Source organism: Staurois parvus, unplaced genomic scaffold, assembly GCF_062004578.1.
Source record: "Staurois parvus isolate SC_StPar_1 unplaced genomic scaffold, SC_StPar_1.0 ptg000195l, whole genome shotgun sequence".
Lineage (NCBI taxonomy): Eukaryota > Metazoa > Chordata > Amphibia > Anura > Ranidae > Staurois > Staurois parvus.
Genome location: NW_028317991.1, coordinates 12,023,075 through 12,044,204, shown reverse-complemented (window position 1 = coordinate 12,044,204; position 21,130 = coordinate 12,023,075). Strand labels below are relative to the sequence as shown.

General features: G+C 42.3%; 1 protein-coding gene across 1 annotated transcript in view; it reads left to right on the top strand.

Moving 5' to 3' along the window:
* LOC149461720 (interferon alpha/beta receptor 2-like) overlaps positions 1–14,454 on the top strand; it is a 79,472-nt gene extending 65,018 nt beyond the window's left edge. Inside the window, exons 6-8 of the mRNA XM_089677973.1 lie at positions 1,819–1,981; positions 8,296–8,426; positions 13,528–14,454. Coding sequence (XP_089534099.1) covers positions 1,819–1,981; positions 8,296–8,426; positions 13,528–14,205 — 972 coding nt within the window. The 3' untranslated portion in view covers positions 14,206–14,454. The remainder of the gene's footprint in view (positions 1–1,818; positions 1,982–8,295; positions 8,427–13,527) is intronic.
* Positions 14,455–21,130: the final 6,676 nt, after the last annotated feature.

The window sequence follows — 21,130 nt, the reverse complement described above, 5'->3', positions numbered from 1 at the left end:
CCATATCAGGATTACTGAGGATGACTAGCATCTTATAAATCAGGAGGACTACAAGATCCAGCATAACTCTGCATTCCCCACCAAAGCGTGAATGACCCAGCCCCAAGTGCAATCTTTAACAAACTCGTGTAGACTCCACCTCCGCAACATCGCCAAAATCTGCACATTCCTAACCCTAGAAACCACTAAACAGCTCATCCACTCCCTCATCATATCATGACTCGACTACTGCAACTCCCTCCTCACTGGCCTGCCTCACCGCTGGCTATCCCCGCTTCAGTCCATCCTGAATACGGCTGCCAGACTCATTCACCGTTCCAACCGCTCCATCTCCGCCACCCCCCTCTGCCAATCCCTCCACTGGCTTCCGATTGCGCAACGGATCAAATTCAAAATCCTAACGCTGACGTACAAAGCTGTCCACCATACTGCCCCGAACTACATCACTGACCTAATATCCAAGTACCGCCCAGCACGCACACTCCGCTCCTCACAGGACCTCCTTCTCTCTAGTTCCCTGGTCTCCCCCTCCCATGCCCGCCTCCAGGACTTCTCCAGGGTGTCACCCATCCTCTGGAACTCCCTGCCCCAACCCATCAGATTATCACCTACTCTCCTCTCCTTTAGGCGCACCCTGAAAACCCACCTCTTCAGGGAAGCCTACCCCACCCCCTGCTAACTTGCCGACCTCCTCCATCCTTCCTACCACTCCATCCCCCACAGCTATCTCCTCCTGTACCACCATCCCCTCCCTCCTAGATTGTAAGCTCGAAAGAGCAGGGCCCTCGAACCCCTCATGTTTTGCATTGTATTGTTATTGTTCTGTCACATGTTCTGTCCCCCTTTGTAATGTACAGCGCTGAGCAAACTATTGGCGCTTTATAAATACTGTATTATAATAATAATAATAATAATGACTCTTACCTCACCATAGGAGTCCATTACAGTTGGTGAGTTAGGGGGGCACTCAGGCGGGGAGCACAGAGCACCCATCACTTATTGGTTGTGAAAGGAGCATCTGCACGTATTGATTTCACATTAAGGACTATTATCAGTTTATTGCATTTAGGTTTACGGTTTATGTCAGTTCATTATTTATTTGGCCAGCACTTCTCATATGCGTGTTGTCTATCTGAGAAGGTTATATCTTATAGAAGCAGCAGCCTATCATGTTTTTTAGTTTTTTTTAACTCTTGGGTGTGCACAAATCAGTGTGTCCTGAGTTCAGGTTGATTATCACTCAGTTTCACTTGACTGCCTGGCTCCTCCATTTCTCTATGCAATGGCTGATAGAAGGTGTCAGAAGCATGCTGTGCATGGCTTCCTGAAAACACCACAATACCATCTCAATACTCCTTTTAAAAGCCTTAACCCTGATACAAGCAGTGGCCTGGCTTTTGAAAGAAGTTATGCAAATATCAAAATGCCTTTATTAGAGGATGTCAGTCTGGAGGAATGGGCAATCCTAAGCAGACTGTATTTGCATGTGGATCGCCTTAGGTATTGCCCATATGTGATGCTGAGCCTCCATGATTGAAAGAACTGAAATTCCGTGAATGAAAGGGTCAGCCCAGAAATGGCAGGGCTAGATGATGCAAGATGTTCTCCAGGCCAGAAATAAGAATAAGACAGGCTCTCTCGGACTTGCTGAGGAGCTCACAGTGTGCAGTAAAATCAGAATAAGCCATTTCAGTCCAGGAGAGGAACCTCTACAACTGTGCAGGACTCGGCTTTGAACACTAATGATAACATTACTTTTTTTTTTACCGCAATACTATTGAGTCGTTTCTAACATTGTTGTGCTCTGTTCCTTATTAGAGTTTGCACATGAAAAAACTGAGCAGTCTGAATGCTACGGTTACCTTAAATCTGCGGCCAAATACAAATTACTGTGTGTCGGTGGATGTAAAAGCAGGTATGAATATAGCACCTTTCATACAATCTGCCCCGAAATGTGTCATCACAGGAGAAGTCTCCAGAGGTACGACAAACCTATTATGTTACTTTGTTTACATTTTATTGGTTGTATTACATTGATACAGATAAGTAACATTATTATTATACAGGATTTATATAGCGCCAACAGTTTGCTCAGCGCTTTACAATATAACGGGAGACAGTACAGAAACAATACAGTTCAATACAAGAGGGATAGGAGGGCCCTGATCCTTGGAGCTTACAATCTAGGAGGGAGGGGCATATCTCTTTAGTTCTGGTTCGCAGTGCACTGCGGTTCAGGATGCCTGCGCTCTGTGCGTGGTGTTCTATACCGCGTTCAAAATGCGCTGTGTCTGCGATCTGCAGTGGATGTCCATGTAAAATTAATGACACCCCAAAAGCAGATTGCAAACGCAGTGCATTTGCCTGAACCAGATCACATGATACCAAAGTACCATGTGATACGGTCGCAGTGTGTTTTTAAAAGTAGTGCATGCACTATTGGTGCGCTACAGTGTGATTTCAGCCCATTCAAATGATTGGCCTGCAAATGCACTGCTCAAATTGCGAAGGAACATGCTCATCCCTGTGTGATTCCTGGTGTGAACTGACCCTTAACCACTTACCGAGCGGCCGTTGCATATAAACGGCCGGACGGTGGCAGTGCAGGGTCGGGTGGCCGTTTATAAACGGCCTCCCCGCACCCTGCTTGTGCGCGCTCCCTCGGAGCGCGCAGCACCGCGATCCGGTGCCTGCTGTGTCCTCCGGATACAGTGAAACACCGATCGTCGGACGGGACCTCTGTACGAGGTCCCGATCATGTGATCACTGATTTGCCAATCAGTGATCACATGCAAAGTAGTAAGCAAGATGTCACTTGTGACATCATTGCTTACTACGTGTGAAATCTGTGAATGATCACAGAGGTCACATGGTACAAGGCTATTCACAACAGCCTTGTACCATGTGACAAGCTGTGACCAATCACAGCTCACTCAGTACTTCTCAATGAGTGCAAGAATGCAGCTAGAGAGAAGGAGGAATGATTGCTTTTACATCCTATATGGGTGAAAAAAGTCTTCAACCCCCCCCCCCCTCACAAGTAGTACAGTGTCACCATGGTGACACTGTACTGCTAGGGTGACAGTATGTAAAAAAAAAAAAATAAATAAAGAATAATATAAAAAAAAATAAAAATGTAAAAAAAAAGTTTAAAAAATTATAATTTTTGGTTATAAACTAATTTGGTTTTTATTTTTTTTACTAAAAAGATAACGGAATAAATTTTGGCAAAGATTATGATGAAATATTATTTATTTGCAAAATGTTATAAAAAAAACTTTTTCAAAATTTTTGGACATTTTCATATACATAGCAAAAAAAATAAAAATCCCAGTGGTGAATAAATACCACCAAAATAAAGCTTTATCTGTCTCAAAAAAATGGTAAAAAATTCATTTGGGTACAGTGTTGCATGACCGCGCAATTGTCATTTAAAGTGTGACAGTGCTGAAAGCTGAAAATTGCCCTGGACAGGAAGGGGGTGAAAGTGTCCGGTCTGGAAGTGGTTAAAGTGGACCTTGCACTAATATGCATCAGGCCTTCATTCCTCCGTTTTTTTAGATCACTTCAATAACCGCTTCACTCTAGAGCATTTTTTAAATTTTTCACACACATTAAAATCTGCATTTTATGTAATTACTTGAATCCCCATTAACATTCTGTATTTTCTAAAAGCATAGGTCTTGTAGAAATAATCTTTGGTAGTTGTATTTTTTAATATGTGCGCAATTGTTATCAAATCTATATTTTCAGGAAAAATACCCTAAAATTAATTTATTGCACACACACAATTGAATCCCCAATTTCTTGTAAAAAATAAAGTAGTGTAGAGTCAATAGATAGCAAATGTGTTGGGCCTCAAAACTGCGTGCGCTTATATAATGGTGAAAAATGACAGTACGCAAAATTATCAATAGGCGACATTTGAATTGCTTTGAAAGCTCATCACTTTAGAATAAACTGTAATTGATGGGCATGGAATTGTTGCTCCCGCTTTGACGTTTACGGCAATGTATAATGTGTAATGCAATGTCGTTTGCATACACATCCATCCCCTGTGTGTGCCTTTGCATTTGTGGGTGTACGCAGGATGATAGTTACTTACTTTTGGTGCGCTACAGTGTGATTTCAGCCCATTCAAATGATTGGTCTGCAAATGCACTGCTCAAATTGCAAAGAAACACATGCTCATCCCTGTGTGATTCCTGGTGTGAGCTGACCCTTAAAGCAGACCTTGCACTAAAATGCATCAGGCCTTTTTTGGGGGGGTTTTTACCCTTAAAAGTGATACTAAACCATATCAGACTGGATGTCACTCCATTTCCTCAAACTTAACCTATCCAAAACCGAGCTCCTGGTCTCCCCCCCCCCCCCCCCCCCCCATCCTCTCCATCACTACTAACAACGCCACCATCTCTCCCACCCCACACGCCAAAATCCTGGGTGTCACCCTGGACTCCCACCTCTCCTTCCTACCCCACATCCAATTGCTATCTAGATCTTGCAGGCTCCACCTCCGCAACATCTCCAAGATACGCACATTCCTCACCCCAGACAACACCAAACAACTCGTACACTCCCTCATCATCTCACACCTGGACTATTGCAATTCCCTTCTCACTGGCCTACCCAAACGAACGCTATCCCCACTCCAGTCGATCCTAAACTCAGCGGCTAGACTCATCCACCTCACCAACCGCTCCACATCTGCCTCCCCCCTCTGCCAATCCCTTCATTGGCTCCCGATTGCCCAACGCATCAAATTGAAACTGCTAACTATGACCTACAAAGCCATTCACAACGCCGCCCCAAACAACATAACTGACCTGATACCCAAATACTACCCTACCCATGCCCTCCGCTCCTCACAGGACCTCCTACTCTCTAGCTCCCAGGTCTCCTCCTCCCACGCCTGATTGCAGGACTTCTCCAGGACTTCCCCCATCCTCTGGAACTCCCTTCCCCAATCCATCAGACTGTCACCTACCCTCCTCACCTTCAGGCGCACCCTGAAAACCCTCCTCTTCAAGGAAGCCTACCCCAACCTCACCTAACAACTAACCTCCTCCACTCCTCCCACCACTCCATCCCCCACAGCCATCTCCTCCTGTGCCACCTTCCCCTCCCTCCTAGATTGTAAGCTCGAAAGAGCAGGGCCCTCGAACCCCTCGTGTATTATATTGTTACTGTCTTGTCTCATGTTCTGTCCCCCTTGCTACTGTACAGCGCTGAGCAAACCCTTTGGCGCTATATGAATACTGTATAATAATAATAATAAACCTAATAAAAACCTTACCTTAATGCATTACTTGCTCAGTTTCCCTGTGCCCCCCTTCCCTTTGTGACAGGGAAGAGAAGAGAGAAGTGATCAGCACTGAACACGGCTGCATCTTTTCTCCCCTCTATTCCTCCTCACACGGACTTGAAAAGCAACTGGAGCCATTGGTTCTTGTTGCTCTCAATCAAATACAGTGAAGAGCTAGTTGGAGGGGGGCTAAGTCCCACTGTGTGTGTGTCTGTGGTGCACGGCTCCATAGACTGGTCGGGACAAAGAAAGCACCATGTGACTCCTAGCAAACAACTTGTTATGGGGACACACGAAAAGGAGGAGCTAAGATCGCTGGCGGGGGACTTGAGAAGAAGAGGAGGAGCGGGGCTGCTCTGTGCAATACCATTGCACAGAGCAAGTGAGTATAACACATTTTTGTTATTTTAATTAAAATTATTCAGACTTTAGTAACACAATAGTTCTTAAGGCTGAAGGTTTTATCTTTTATGTTCATGCATTCTCTGCAATGCTCTCCCGGCTTTGTCCCTCTTCATTGGCTCCCACTAATGTCAATCACAGACAATGAGAAGGAAGCTGTGGGGGGGAAGAGAGCTGAGCCGCACTCTGCGTCAATGAACACACAGAGCGAGGCTCAGGAGTGAGCATCTACGAGTACCCCCATAGCAAGCGACTTGCTATGGGGGCACTCAGCAAGGGGGAGGAACCGGGAGCGTCGGCAAGCCCAGATAGATAAGAATGAAAACTGTGTTAGCCTGTTCACGTTTTGGGCATACTGCACACATCCAAAGAGCTAGACTAGGCAAAGCGGGTGGGAGAAAGCACTTGTATCCAGTAATTCATGAGACATTCTGAATATTCGGTCATGGACTCACATTGAGATAAAGCAGTAAATTACCACCATATGGAGCACTGTTAAAGTGGAGTTCCACCTGAAAAAAAAAAATAAAAGTCCGCAGCTACAAAAACTGTAGCTGCTGACTTTTAAAATACAGCCACTCTGTGAATGGCCCCGTAGTCTTCTGGGACCTGTCACATGTCCCAGAAGACTGCGGGGTGGGAGGGGGGAGAACAACTTCCCTTCCAATCGCCAGCGGAAGTGGGAGCGGGTACCTGTCAAATTTGGGTACTCACGCATCGCCCCCCCCACTCCCCAAAGGTGCCAGTCCTTAATTGGGAGCGGGGGACAAAGGCTAAAAGCCGAACTTCCCCTTTTGGGTGGAACTCCGCTTTAAGCAAGAGTGCCAGAAGTGAATATGGCCTCACTAACTTACATGTATAATTAGAAACAAGGCATCTAATGTTTGGCAGAGTGGGTGCCCTATGACCCATTGTACTTATCTGACCAGTGCTCCCTCAACGCCTCTTCCACCCACCATTGAAGCCAATAATCTTAGTGGTTCTGGGTTTGGAAAAGCATGTGACCACCTCTCCTGTAACAGTGATCTGGCCTAGCAGCCAGTCACTACTACCAAGCACTGTCACATGACTGAGGGAGTCACAGCACCTTTCTCCCTGTTTGCCAACCCTGCTAAGTGAGTACAAGAGGGTTGTGAGGAGATCTCTCCAAAGTAAGAGAACAAGAGTCTCACTGGAGGATTTCCCTATTATTTCAATGTCACAAACAACTTAAAGTGCAAACCACAGTGTGTTTTCTTATTCCTTCTTTATTTCGATTAAGAAAAAAAAAAAAGTCTCTCTAGTCTACTCCCCCCAATCACCCCCCCCCCTTCCCCCCCCCCCTTCCCCCCCCACACTACACTTCTGCCACAAGATGTCCTGGATCTGTGGGGTTGGATGACAATGAACATCAGACGCAGGACATGCCATGATTGCAGGGCATCATGACCACAGTACTGTGCATTCTACTTTCTGCATTAGCAGAGGACAGTGCAGCTGTAGAAGATCCAGCACATCAAGTGGGCTGTAGGCCTCTGAAAAAGATGGGTACAGCATGGGTGGGCCTCCAGAGGAAGAGGTGGGGCATTCAGGGCTGAGCCTGGAGCTGGCTTTACTTGTATATATTTTTCTTCCCTTTCTGGTTTAGGGACATTGGTCACCAGGACAAACTGAGAATGCGAATCTCCCCAGAGGGGTCACCGACAGCATTAAGAACTTGACAAAGGTGTTAACCCCTCCCTACTCTTTTTAGCTAGGTTAACCACCTCCCTCCCCTGCAGAGCATAGTTACCTACTTTTCACTCCCCTCCCCCCCCCTTTCTGTTCAGCTGCTATGATGGTGTGACTTACAGCTTACACAGGAATGAGAACTCTCATCTTACCCCATGTGACACCACTGGACCAAGCACCACCACTTTCACATGTAAAAAGGAGAGTTGCATAGTTCCTGTACCTAAATGCATCAGATATTTATTTTCATTGCCGCCAGCAAAAAAAGCAGTGGGGGATCGAAGGAAAGGTGATTGTGCACCTGTGAAGGGTAAATTTAGGCAAATCTGAATGGGCAAAATTACCTTCCAATCTGACTGTTCATCGGTCATCTTCCAATATGTTCAATTCATAAGAAGACTCTCCATAGTTGGTAAGTCTGAAGCCATCTTTAAGACCGCGCATGCTCAGAAACAAAAGAATACATTACAATACAATACATTACATCACTGCCAAAGCTCTATTCTGTCCTATGAGAATTTACATAACCTAAGTAACCTATTTCATTATGAGACTAACATGCGGGAAAAAAAATCATTCATCTGATATTCTCATCTTGTGTACAAGGCTTAGGACTGATGAAAACCAAAAGGCCTAGATAAATGTTTCAATAAGGACTGATAGGGCTCTCTTTATAACTGTCCTCACACAACTTCCATCCAAGATTCACAGTTTTCTTATTGGATTCAGTTGGGGGAAAAATGGGTGAAAGCTGTGTGAATCTTTGAGTGAAAACACTTTACAAATAGACCTCGTAATGTGTAACCGTTAAAAATACCATACAGCTTTCTTTTAGCGATTTTATCTTTTTACGTGACCCAAATGTTTTCTTGTTGCAGTTGACAGAATGCATGTGATTCTCCCTGTGGTGTGCGGCTTCTTACTGTTTCTTGGAATATTACTGTGTTTGTTTGCACTGGACAAAGCTGGATACATAGGCATGCACAGGAAATTCTTCCCGAAAGTGCTGGTGCGTATCTCAATGCCTTTTATCTGACCATTTCTACCTGTTAGGCCTCTTGTACGTGGTAATGATGTTTGAGCATCAGCATTTCTAGACGTAATTTCAGAGGTTTGTGTTGTGCATATTTATGTGCATATTCACACTCATGCGTGCAATATATTCCTATGCAAAATTCATTCACATTTATGCTCAGTAATATTTATTTATGCTCATTATTATTTATTTATGTGCATACTGGCGCAAAATGCTGATTTTTCTATTTGTTTTTTTGTTTTTTTTTACTCAATAGTACCCTGCTTTTGTTTATGCACCTGTGTGTACAGGTGTATTATAGACAATGAGCTGCATTTTACACCAATAAATAAAATGCTGTACTGAGCTTTTTCAAGCTGTAGTGTGCAAGAGGCCTTAGGCCTCATGCACACAGGGCTTTTGCAGCCACTTTTACTGGCATCAGGCTTTTTTTATTTTTTTTTTATTCTGCTTCCGAACAGCTCTCCATATTATCCTATGAGTCTTTGCACACATAGGGTTTTAGAAGCATTTAGTAGCAATAGCGTTTAACAGCAGAAAAAAAAACCCAGGGCCAATGCATCCAGCAGCAGCAGCGTTTTGGCAGAAAAAAATGCTTGACGTGTGTAAATGCACCAGAACACGTTAACACTAGGCATGTTTAGCGTTTTGAGCGTTAATTCATTTCAATGGCCAGAATAAATTATTAATCTGGCCAATGAAATGAATTAACGTACAGGTACGTGACACCTGTAAGGGCGCCTAAACGCTTCTAAAAGCATTAGACACTTTGACAAGAGCCAAGAGAAGGAGTGTTTTTAAAACATCCCGTTTGCATGAAGCCTTATAGTGAGCTGGATTCTTTTGTTTGTCTTTTTTTATTCCTTTTATTCTGTAGTTTTGGCTCCACGCTGCTCTGGACAAAAGTTCTGATCTCCACAGTACTGAAGATCCTACAGTGTACAACATTTTTGGATTGTCTATCTATTTGTTCCCTGATGCTGTGGTTTTCTTCTGCCAGTTCCCATGTCACCCCAGGACATAGTAGGGGTTGGTGGATCAAACCATGGAGCTTATTGGAGGGACTATGAAACTGACACTTTCTGGTATCAATGTCTTATTCTGTAGTAAGACTTACTCATTCAAGATTCATGTAAATGGAATTGTCCCCTTAAATGTGGAGTTTTAGCCATTTACAAATGCTCATTGCGGAATGGTCCCCCCTTACAGAAAACCCATAAGCCCTAGTGTAGAACTTTATTTTTCCTTTCAGCATAGACCTTTGTAGCTTGACCTCCTGGATAATACATTATTTATTTTTACTATCTATTCTAGGGTAGGGAGAACCAGCAGCAGAGACTTATCTGAACCCCCAGTGAAAACCTTCATCATTCTCCAGGTTCTCATTAAGGAATATTGTATGTGGGGTGGGGGAGAGGATGCATATGTTATCTCAGGCTCAGCCTTGCATTAAATGATTTTTGTGATGAGAGACTCTTTGTTCCCAGAAGATAAGGAGCCTCCAGCTGTAGCTTAGTCCAATTAGTTCACTTTGAAGTGTTTGGCCTTGGAGCAGCATGTGGGATGGTTACCTTGCTAGCCGAGGACTTTGACAAAATAATAGAAATAACTAAACATAAAACATTTAGAGGGAGGGCACTGCTTATTCTTTATTATATTATGAATCTATTATACATGAAATATTGTTAGAGGGCAGACTTGGTAACTGTCTACTGTATGTACATTTAGTCTGGAAGACTCACTTTTGCTGCAAAAGTGGGACATGCAGCCCACCAGTCCATGCCTGGTGTGTATAAAACTTCTAAAGGACATGTAATCCCCATTGAACTTCTCTTAATCGGCCCATCTTGGTCTGGTAAATAGACCAATGAGAGTGCTTAGTTACCACTGTTCTAAGCATCCATGCACACTGGCACTCTCCTAAACACTTTTCTTCTGGCAGGAGAAACGCAGCTGACAAAAATGCGCTTAAGCGCCATTTTTTTTAAACGTGTTTAGATGCATTTATGCATGTCAAGCGCTTGGGCGTTTCTTCATTTCAAAACGCACGTAAACCCGCCTAAGCACTGGGCATGTTTAGCACTTGGCCATTTTTTTCCCTCAGTGGTCAGAATATTAATTTATTCTGGCCATTGATGGGGAAAAAATGCCCAAACGCTAAACTCGCCGAGTGGTTAGGCACATTTACGTGCGTTTTGACACATTTTTTGCGCCAAAATGCTGCTCTCCTGAACACGGAAGGAAAGGGTTTTTTTCTGCCTCCATATGCCCCTGCCTCTAAATGCCTCTAAACATCTATATGCTATAAGCCTAGTACACACAATGAGAAAATCAGACAAAAAATACCTCTTTGGGAGCGATGGTCTGATAATCTGATTGTTAATTTTGCATGAACTGTCGTGATCGGCTCTTGAAAGCTGTGTACTATTGAAGGGACAAGCAAGAAAATTTTTCTCATACGATACCTGAACAAGCGATTTTCATTTATACCCCGGTCACATCAAAGCCGATTTTGAAATCGTGCGACTTACAGTGAAGTCACACAATTTCAAAGTTGTGTGACTTGACGATTTGAGATGCGATTTGCAAGATATCTGACACAGATGTCTATGCAAATCGCACCAAAATTAGTGCATGTACTACTTTAGAAATCGGTGCGATTCTGACTTGGACGGAGCGGTACCGATTTCTAAAGTAGTACATGCAATACTTTTGTTGTCATTTGCACAGACATCTGTGTCAGATGTCTTGCAAATCGCAATGAAATTGGCAGGTCACCCGATTTTGAAATCGTGCGACTTCACTGTAAGTCGCACACTTTCCAAATTGGCTTTGATGTGACGGGGGGAGGGGGGGTTAATTCAATTTCAATATTTAAAAGAAACTCCCCCCCCCCCCCCCCCATCCATCCATGTCTCCATGCTTTATTTTGAAAAACAAGACATGCCCACTCTAATAGCGGACAATAGGGTGCAACTTGGCATACGATTTGCAAGTCGCATGGCATGCAAACCTCATGCCAAGTCGCACCCGTTGTGACTGAGGAGTTCATCAGTATTCATCTGAAAACAATCGAGTGATCAAGACTGTGCATGCTCAGAAACTAAAGAGTACATTACGACACAACGCATTACATTACATCACTTCTGAAGTTGTATTCTGTCATACGAGAATTTGTGTAACTTTAGTAACCGCTTCATTTTAGATATGAGACTAGCATGCAGAAATAATAACGGACGATCATTAGTCCCATATTCTCATTGTGTTTTTGAGGCTATAGACTAACATGGAGAGGCGTTTGGAGGAAGGAAAAATAAAACGCCAAACACTTCTAGAAGTGACTTTTTTTTTTTTTTTTTTATGCCCAGTGTGCATGGACCCTAAGATTGATCCTTTCAGAAATCTTGTTGACTGACAATGTCTTTTTCTGCTTGCCCAAGCTGCATTCTTAACCATTATATTGTTTGCAGATGAGGATGACAGAACCCTTGCCTTCCATTATATACTATAGTCTTGGCACACTTCCTGTCCTAGGGTGGCAACGCAGCCTCTCCATGGATATGGTATGGTGAGTGAGTGTTGTCACCCTGTTGACAGGAAGTGTTTTACTGGCAGGACCACAGGGTGAAAATAAAGGTAATTGGCCTGTAAAAACAATTCAGCCAGCACATCTGACGACTAGTAAGCTGCAATATATTACATTTTTGTTCTGGGTTTAAATCTGCTTTCATAATAGATTGCTCTAAGTAAAACTTTGTACAACCAAAAGCAGCCTTCATACTAATTACCATTTGCTTAGTACTAAGGATGGATGAAGAACGCCAGTCATTTCTTAAATTCTCTTTTCTTATATTCTCCTATTCAGCTCTCTCCTATATTTCACAAAAACCTCTAAAGGCAGAGAATCGGAGAGGTTTGGGGATATTGGAGGACTGTAAACTGGATACCACAGTATATAGTACCTATTATTATTCCTGAATGAGCAAATTGCTTCCAACTATTGTGTGGATCATAAAACTGAGTAAACCGTGATAAAGATAATTCAGTCTTGCATTTAATGTGGTTGTAAACCATTACCTATACCCAGTGAAATGACTTTCCTCCTGTGATATGCAGGATGATTTGTTACATCTGTGTAAGTTGTACCTGTTTATCTTAGATATTTCTCCTAGTAAAACCCAGAGATGTAAAAGGATTTTTCACAGACTTACAAAGCATGGGGCGAGGAGCTACAGTTACACACCGTACTGCTGAGAGAGCTGATTGGAGGGAAAGGACACACTCTCCTTCACACAGAAATTGAGCTGAGGCTGTCAATCACAGTTTGTGTGTTGGAGATCCCTTCCCTGTCATCTTTTTACTCTTGGTGTCAGAAGTGACTCATGCAGATTACAGGAACTAGACCACAAGGAGAAATGACACGGTGGGGAAGATTTACTATAACCAGTGCATTTATAATCCAGTGCAGCTATGTATGGTTTCTAACTTCAGGTTGTGCAGGTAAGATTTGACAATAAAACCTGGAAGCTGATTGGTTTCTGTGCAGAGCTGCACCTGATTATGCACTCTCCAGTTTTAGTAAATCACCCCCCCTAGTGCTTTGGGGAGGCATGTAAAGACTATAGAAATCTGTGCTTTGTTCAGATTTCATGTCTGAGGTTTACAACCACTTTAACTGCTTAGATCAGTGGTTGTCAACCTATGAAATCACATGCGGCCCCTGACATCGCCAAATGGCTGCACATAATGTTCAATATATGTAATGCTTGAGAGGACACTCAGAATCTGCAGATCTAATAGAGGAAATGAGGGTCAGAGAGTGTAGACAGGATACATTTTTGGCTGGGCACATGTTGCAGAAGACATTACGAAAGTGGGAACATGTTACCTGAGCCTAGTAGAGATCCATTCTATTACCCTAATCAATGTTTCTACAACAGACTGGTATTTGATGTGCAGCCCTCTGACCTCACCAAAGGCCCGAAAGTTGGGTGTCAAGGGTTTAAATAGAATTTTGCTTTGTCATCATAGACCTGTATTATGTTTAACACTGCCATTTTTTTTCCACTTTAAGAAATCCTTGCCCCAGTCGGAGAGTAGATACAGTGAAAGTAATGAATGCACTTCTCCGGCATACATTGTACCAGTGGAAGTAGTAATTCAAGATCTAGAGGTGGAGAAAAGCCAAGAAAAGGAAGACAAGTACAAAGAAGGGGGCTATGCCAGCAGAAAAAGACTTTTGGACAGTGACACCAGTGCAGGAGACAGCAGTGGTCCTATACTTTCAAGTAATTCTTCGTCCTTGGAGTCCAGTGGTCAGATGACCGGATCCTCAGATGAAGAGAGAATCTCCACAACACACCCAGTAAGCTTAGACGTCATCACAGATTCATCTGGGAGCGTCCCACCAATACCAACCAATGCCTTAGAGTCACCTTCAGACCTCCCGTTTGACAACCGTGGGGTCTTCAATGTCAACTTAAACTCCATATGTATGGGAAATTCAGTAAATATGTGGACAGGCCTGCAAAATAGAGGAGCTATGGAAGTGGAGCCAACTGAAGAACCAGATATGAACTCAGGACAAGGGCTCTCACTCAATGGGGACATCCCAGCATGTACAGCCAGTGTATTAGTAGAATTGCAACCAACTGCAGTTGAGTACGGCAGTGATAATTATGAAGAGGACCTCTCAGATAATAATGATTGTGATTTGGATGATCATGTTGTTTCAGGGTACATGAGAAGGTGAACTGGACACTATACGGTTTTTATTACCACGTCTGTGTCTCTGTGTGTATGTGCATGTATGTATGTGCGTGTGTATGTATATATGTGTATATATAATTTTTTTTTTTTTTTACAAAATTTTTAAACGTGAAATAGAGAGCACAAGTAATTAGAAAAGGCTTTGGTTTTATGTACAGAATTAAGTTCCCAATATATAAACCTTTTATATTTCTGTAAGGAAACAATAAACCGGAGTCTTCTTTATGGTAAATGTGTTTTTTATTGTGTCAGACCAAGCGGCTTATTTCTCATGAATTGAAACATAGAGATTAAAAATAAAGCCATTTCTTGAAGTACAATCTGAGTAAAATGAGAAAATGTATCTTTTAGTGTATTCGCTCATAATTTAGCAGCTACTGCTGGGGCTCACCCTCTAAGGTCCAAAAGGGTAGGTACAATATCAAATTAATACTTAAAAGGTAACACCAGTTTTTGTTAAAAAAAAAAAAAAAAAAAAGAAAAATGGCAAACAATATAGCCTATACAGCTACGGCACAAGTCATATTGTCATTTAACATTGGTATATACCACTTCATTTCAGTCTTCAGCTGCTGTAACTTTATGTAAAATCCAATGCAATATGGCAATCTGGAGTCATTCTGTACATTCTTGGTGTACAGAACACTTCTTTTTAAAAATGTAATTTCCTGCTTGTGTGATTGGCTCTCTAATTTTCCCAGAAGTTTGCTCTAAGTCAAATTTTAGACAACTTCTGCAACGGAAAAGTAATTTTTGTTAAAATACTCCCTAAGGATTACATACCTCTAAATGGATGCAGATACTGCATTAAAACAATGAAAGTGCACCAGGTGATTATAATGAACCAGACCCTTCCATTCAGAATTAGCCCGAACAGGACATGATCAAACAAACCGCTATTTCTTCAAGGCAAACACAGGTAAGAATTTGCTATTTAGTTTGTTTAAACTTCATGCAATGTACATGGATCCCCTAGAGAGGAGGGTTTTTTATTTCTCAACAAAAGTGGAGTTACTCTTTAACCGCTTTCCTGCCGCCCTATAGCAGAAATACTGCTACATGGTGGCAGGGGTGCACAAAATCACGTGTGTGTATAGTATAATATATATATATATATATATATATATATATATATATATATATATATATATATATATATATATATATATATAAAATGTGATTTCGCATTTCCGGGTAGGGGGCACGCATGCCCTATTCGCAGCCTTGGCTGTCAATCACCGGGTCCCGGCCGGTGATTACTCGCCGACACCCGGTGATTGAGGAGCATTACTGACAGAGGGAGAGAACTGTATGTAAACAATACAGATGTCTCCCCTGTCAGCTCCTGCACACTGCTATGCATGGCTGAGCAGAGCCATGCAAAGCAGTGTGCTTACAGTGGAAAGCACTAACACAGCCCACAGTAAAACAGCACACAGCTAACCCCTTCCTGCCCAGTGCCATTAGTACAGTGTTCAGTGCTTGTTAGCAGCACTGATCACTGTATTGGTATCACTGGGGATGTCCGTGACACCAAGTCAGTTGCCCCCCAGTGTCAGAATGCCCACTGCAGTCCTGCTATAAGTTCATGATCTCCACCATTATTGGTAAAAGTTAAAAAAAAAAAGCCCAGAATATATACCGCCATTTGTAAACGCTATAACTTTCACGTAAACCAATTAATTTACACGTATTGGTATTTTTTTTTATTCTTTTTTATTTTTTTTTTAGCAAAGACAAGTAGCAGAATATGTTTTGGCCTACATTTATGACATTTGTTTTTTTATAAATTTTTTTGCTGGATATGGTTTATATCAAAAAAGTCAAAAATATTTTTCTCAAAATTGTCTTTTTTTTTTTTTTTTTTTTTTTTTTAGAGTGCAAAAAATAACCGCACAGGTGATCAAATACTACCAAAATAAAGCTCTATTCATGGAAAAAAAGCATGTAAATTTGGGTGCAGTGTTGCGTGACCGCGCAATTGTCAGTAAAAGTAACGCAGCGCCGTAACGCAAAAAATTGGTCAGGAGGGGGGTAAATCCTCAGGAGGGCAAGTGGTTAAAAAGCTTTCACATATAAAAGATGCCTCAACTGACCCACAACATGGTAGTTCTAACAAAATTTAAGAATTGACAACAAATGTCCATATTCAGAAACCCCCATCACAATTTCTACCTTAAAGTGGAACTTTAGTCCTGCTAGATTATAAATACTGTATAATAATAATAAAGCGCCAATAGTTCACTCAGCGCTGTACATTACAAAGGGGGACAGAACATGTGACAGAACAATACCAATACAATGCAAAACATGAGGGGATCGAGGGCCCTGCTCTGCTAGATCACTTCATACTGGCATCTATGCAGGTATAGCTATGTAAAATATTAAAAACCAGTGCCTATACTATTTAAAATACAGTAATACACTGTCTCACCCTGCACATGCTCAGTTGCTCTTTTTTTTTGTTTTTTTAAGGCATTGTGCTAAATTTGTAGTGGCCGATCTACTGCCATCCTAAAGATTTACTACTGCTCAGGGGCTCTTGGCTTCAGCAAAATGGCCATCTCCAGCAAGAAGAAACAGGAACAATGCTGGAGGCAATTTGCAGCACACGCTAATTTTGGTAGCAGAATTAATAATGTGGAATGTATATTGCTAAAGAACATTATTTTTATCATGTTGTTATCGGTAAAGTTCTTTAAAGCATATTTCCACTTTTGCAGTAGAATGTTTGTTCTGTATTCCCATTCACATCGCATGAAAAAATAAATAAAACCGTACTAATTTTTTTTTTTTAGACATAGGAGAAGGTGACATTGCAGATTTTTGAACAATGGTAGTGAGTCTGTCCTTAATAACATACAATGTGAGAAGCCCAGCCTCTACACACCTTAATAATAAAGATCAGCTTGCATGTTATGGACGGGGTTAATAATGGTAAACAAAGCCCCCCCCCCCCCCATAAACAGAGAGCTATGTAGAATTTTTTTTTACTGCTGGAGGATCCAGAATACCAAACCTAAACCAGTAAGCTGCATTTTTTTTTTTTTTTGTTATGCTGTGTGTATGAGACTACATAACAAATATAAAACAAGTGTTATCCCAATTGGACTGCAGAAGTGGAAATAAAGTAACCCCTTGCCCTCCAGAGGATTTACCCCCCTTCCTGACCAGGCCATTTTTTTGTGATACGGCACTGCGTTACTTTAACTGACAATGGCGCGGTCATGCAAAGCTGCAAAAAATTTGACTATTATATACAGTGGGGATCGAAAGTTTGGGCACCCCAGCTAAAAATTTGTATTAATGTGCATAAAGAAGCCAAGGAAAGATGGAAAAATCTCCAAAAGGCATCAAATTACAGATTAGACATTCTTATAATATGTCAACAAAAGTTAGATTTTATTTCCATCATTTACACTTTCAAAATAACAGAAAACAAAAAAATGGCGTCTGCAAAAGTTTGGGCACCCTGCAAAGTTAATATCTTGTACTGCCCCCTTTGGCAAGTATCACAGCTTGTAAACGCTTTTTGTAGCCAGCCAAGCGTTTTCAGATGTCAATATCCTCTGTTTGGAATGTAATTAAGAAATCTTTCTTTGGCTTCTTTATGCACATTAATACAAATTTTTAGCTGGGGTGCCCAAACTTTCGATCCCCACTGTACATTCTTTTCATCAAACCTTTGTGTCTACTTTAATTTACTTTGTGATTTGAATACAAATTACATGTATTGTTCTTTTTGTTGGCTGCTTTAATGGAATAGTGCATACTAGCATGCATTGTTTTGCTAAATTTTACTATTTTGCATTTGTGTGCCCTAAAATCTAAAATAAATTTTTGTATTTCTTTTACAAAAAATGGCCATAGATGGGGGTTTTTTTTTTTTTTTTCTTTCAGCCAGTGAGCTGACCAAAAAAACTAAAGCTAACCATAGTTGAATTGAGATTCAGCCAATTCAGTAGGGACCAGCTGAATTTCAAACTACACATGTCCCTCCCTGTTTGACAGAAGTCAGTCTAAAGATCAATTTCTGTTGAATGGGAATGTTGGAAAACTTTTGTTGTTCAACTTATGCTGCACAGGGATGGCCACACACTAATTGAAATTCAGCTGGTCCCGGCTGAACTGGCCAGTTCTATGGCCAGCTTTAGTTTATTTTATTTTTTTTTTTACCCGTTTGTTACTTAACACTTTTGAATCTCTCCTTTTTTGTGGTGTGTAGAGGCAGAAAAAAAAAAAAAAAGCAAAATGCCTCTAATGGTGTATAAAACGTTCTGTGTTCATGGGTAGACGTGCATACAATAAAAGTATATTTTCTCATTTTCCTTAAATCATAAAATTTCTATATCTTTAGTCTCTGTTCCATTTTATTATGTGTCTGTATATTGCAGTAGAAAATGTTTTTTGTTTCTTTTTCATTTTAGGTTTTATAAATTATTTTTTTTCCATTTTACACAGAGACAAAGTAACTACCCGCCTCACAGGGTGGAACAAACTATCCAACATCACAACACAAAAAATGTAATTTTTATGCGTCTGTATATTGCAGTAAAAAATGTTAATTGACTTTATCTGATCGTTGTATCACATCCTGGAGTCTACATACTGGAATAAAAGACAAACATTCCCTTTAACGTCAGTTCTTAAGACCTTGGCTATGAGTAGTAGGCCGGATGATGGCAGGGAGGCATTGTTGGATTGACTTTGGCAGTGGGAGTGTAGCGGCTAGAAGTTGTCTGACTGATGATGGGTAAAATCTGGTTGCATATCATTTGTCTATGTACTCTCCTGCTAATTAAAATAATATATGTGTGTTGCTGTGCAGGCTATAAGTGTAATATACACAGTCTTAGGAATTACCACTGAGACGGATGCAAATCTGTGAGAAGTACAGCCATAGGAAGCAATAACATTTCCCTACAACAGCTGTGTTCGGCTGGCGTTATAAAATTGCCTTTATGTAAATCCCCAGACCATATTTGAATATACGTTTTGTGACACTGTAACGTTTGTAGGTACACTAGAGTAGGGGGTCTCCAAATTTTTGAAACCAAGGGCCAGTTTTCTCCCCTTCAGTCTTTACGGGGCCTGGACTGCGGGCAGTGGGAGCAGAAGATGCCATGAGCCTGGTATACTAAATGGGAGTAAAAAAAAAAAACCTACATGATTGGTGTCAGTGAGAGGAATAGTATCCCATAATTGGTGACAGTGGAAGGAATAATACCCCATAACTAGTGTCAGTGGGAGGAATAGTGCTGATCATTGGTGTCAGTGGGAGGAATAGTGTCACATAACAGGTGTCAGTGGGAGGAATACTACCCCATGACTGGTGTCAGTGAGAGGAATAGTGCCCCATCATTGGCGTCAGTGGGAGGAATAGTGCCCCATCATTGGCGTCAGTGGGAGGAATAGTGCCCCATAACAGGTGTCAGTGGGAGGAATAGTGCCCCATAACAGGTGTCAGTGGGAGGAATAGTGCCCCATAACAGGTGTCAGTGGGAGGAATAGTGCCCCTTCATTGGCGTCAGTGGGAGGAATAGTGCCCCTTCATTGGCGTCAGTGGGAGGAATAGTGCCCCGTCATTGGCGTCAGCGGGAGGAATAGTGCCCCGTCATTGGCGTCAGCGGGAGGAATAGTGCCCCGTCATTGGCATCAGCGGGAGGAATAGTGCCCCGTCATTGGCGCCAGCGAGAGGAATAGTGCCCCGTCATTGGCGCCAGCGGAAGGAATAGTGCCCCGTCATTGGCGTCAGCGGGAGGAATAGTGCCCCATGACTGGTGTCAGCGAGAGGAATAGTGCCCCATCATTGGCGTCAGCGGGAGGAATAGCGCCCCATCATTGGCGTCAGTGGGAAGAATAGCGCCACATAACAGGTGTCAGTGGGAGGAATAGTACTTCATAATTGGTGTCGGTGGGAGGAATAGTGCCCCGTCATTGGCGTCAGTGGAAGGAATAGTGCCACATAACAGGTGTCAGTGGGAGGATTAGTACCCCATAACAGGTGTCAGTGGGAGGAATAGTGCCCCGTCATTGGCGTCAGTGGGAGGAATAGTGCCCCATCATTGGCGTCAGTGGGAAGAATAGCGCCACATAACAGGTGTCAGTGGGAGGAATAGTACTCCATAATTGGTGTCGGTGGGAGGAATAGTGCCCCGTCATTGGCGTCAGTGGGAGGAATAGTGCCCCGTCATTGGCGTCAGTGGAAGGAATAGTGCCACATAACAGGTGTCAGTGGGAGGATTAGTACCCAATGACTGGTCTCACTGGAAGGAATAGTACCCCATAATTGGTGTCAATGGGAGGAATAGCGCCCCGTCATTGGCATCAGCAAGAGGAATAGTGTCCTGTCTTTGGCATCAGTGGTAGGGATAGTGCCAGTGGAGTGCCCCAAGGGCCGGATAAAGGCAAGCAAAGGGCCACATACGGCCTGGAGGACACAGTTTGGAGACCCCTACACTAGAGAAACCGAATACATTAACTTCAGGAGCAGTAACTCATAAGGTTACTAGATTAATTGAAGCTTGACGGTTAATTTGCTAACATCCCCCCCATCTTGATCCCCTTCACCCTTTCATCAACATGCTAATCACAAATTTTAAGTAAAACCTTGCCATTTATACTTTTTATTTAGATCCAGCAATGTTATCATTGGGTCTCTGTGCTTCTTTATGCAATGCAGGCAGATCATGGCTGGTAGGAGGGGCTGGATGGGTGCTGTAAATAGCTTTCTGAAAACATCACAGCACCCTGCCTCTGTACTCCACTCAAGAAGCCTCAACACAAGGAGTCTCCAAACTTTCTAAACGAAGGACCAGTTCATTGTCCTTCAGACTTTGGGGGGCCAGACTGTGACCAGGAGGAGTAGAACATGTCCTGATGTCAGTAAGTGTAAATAATGCCACATC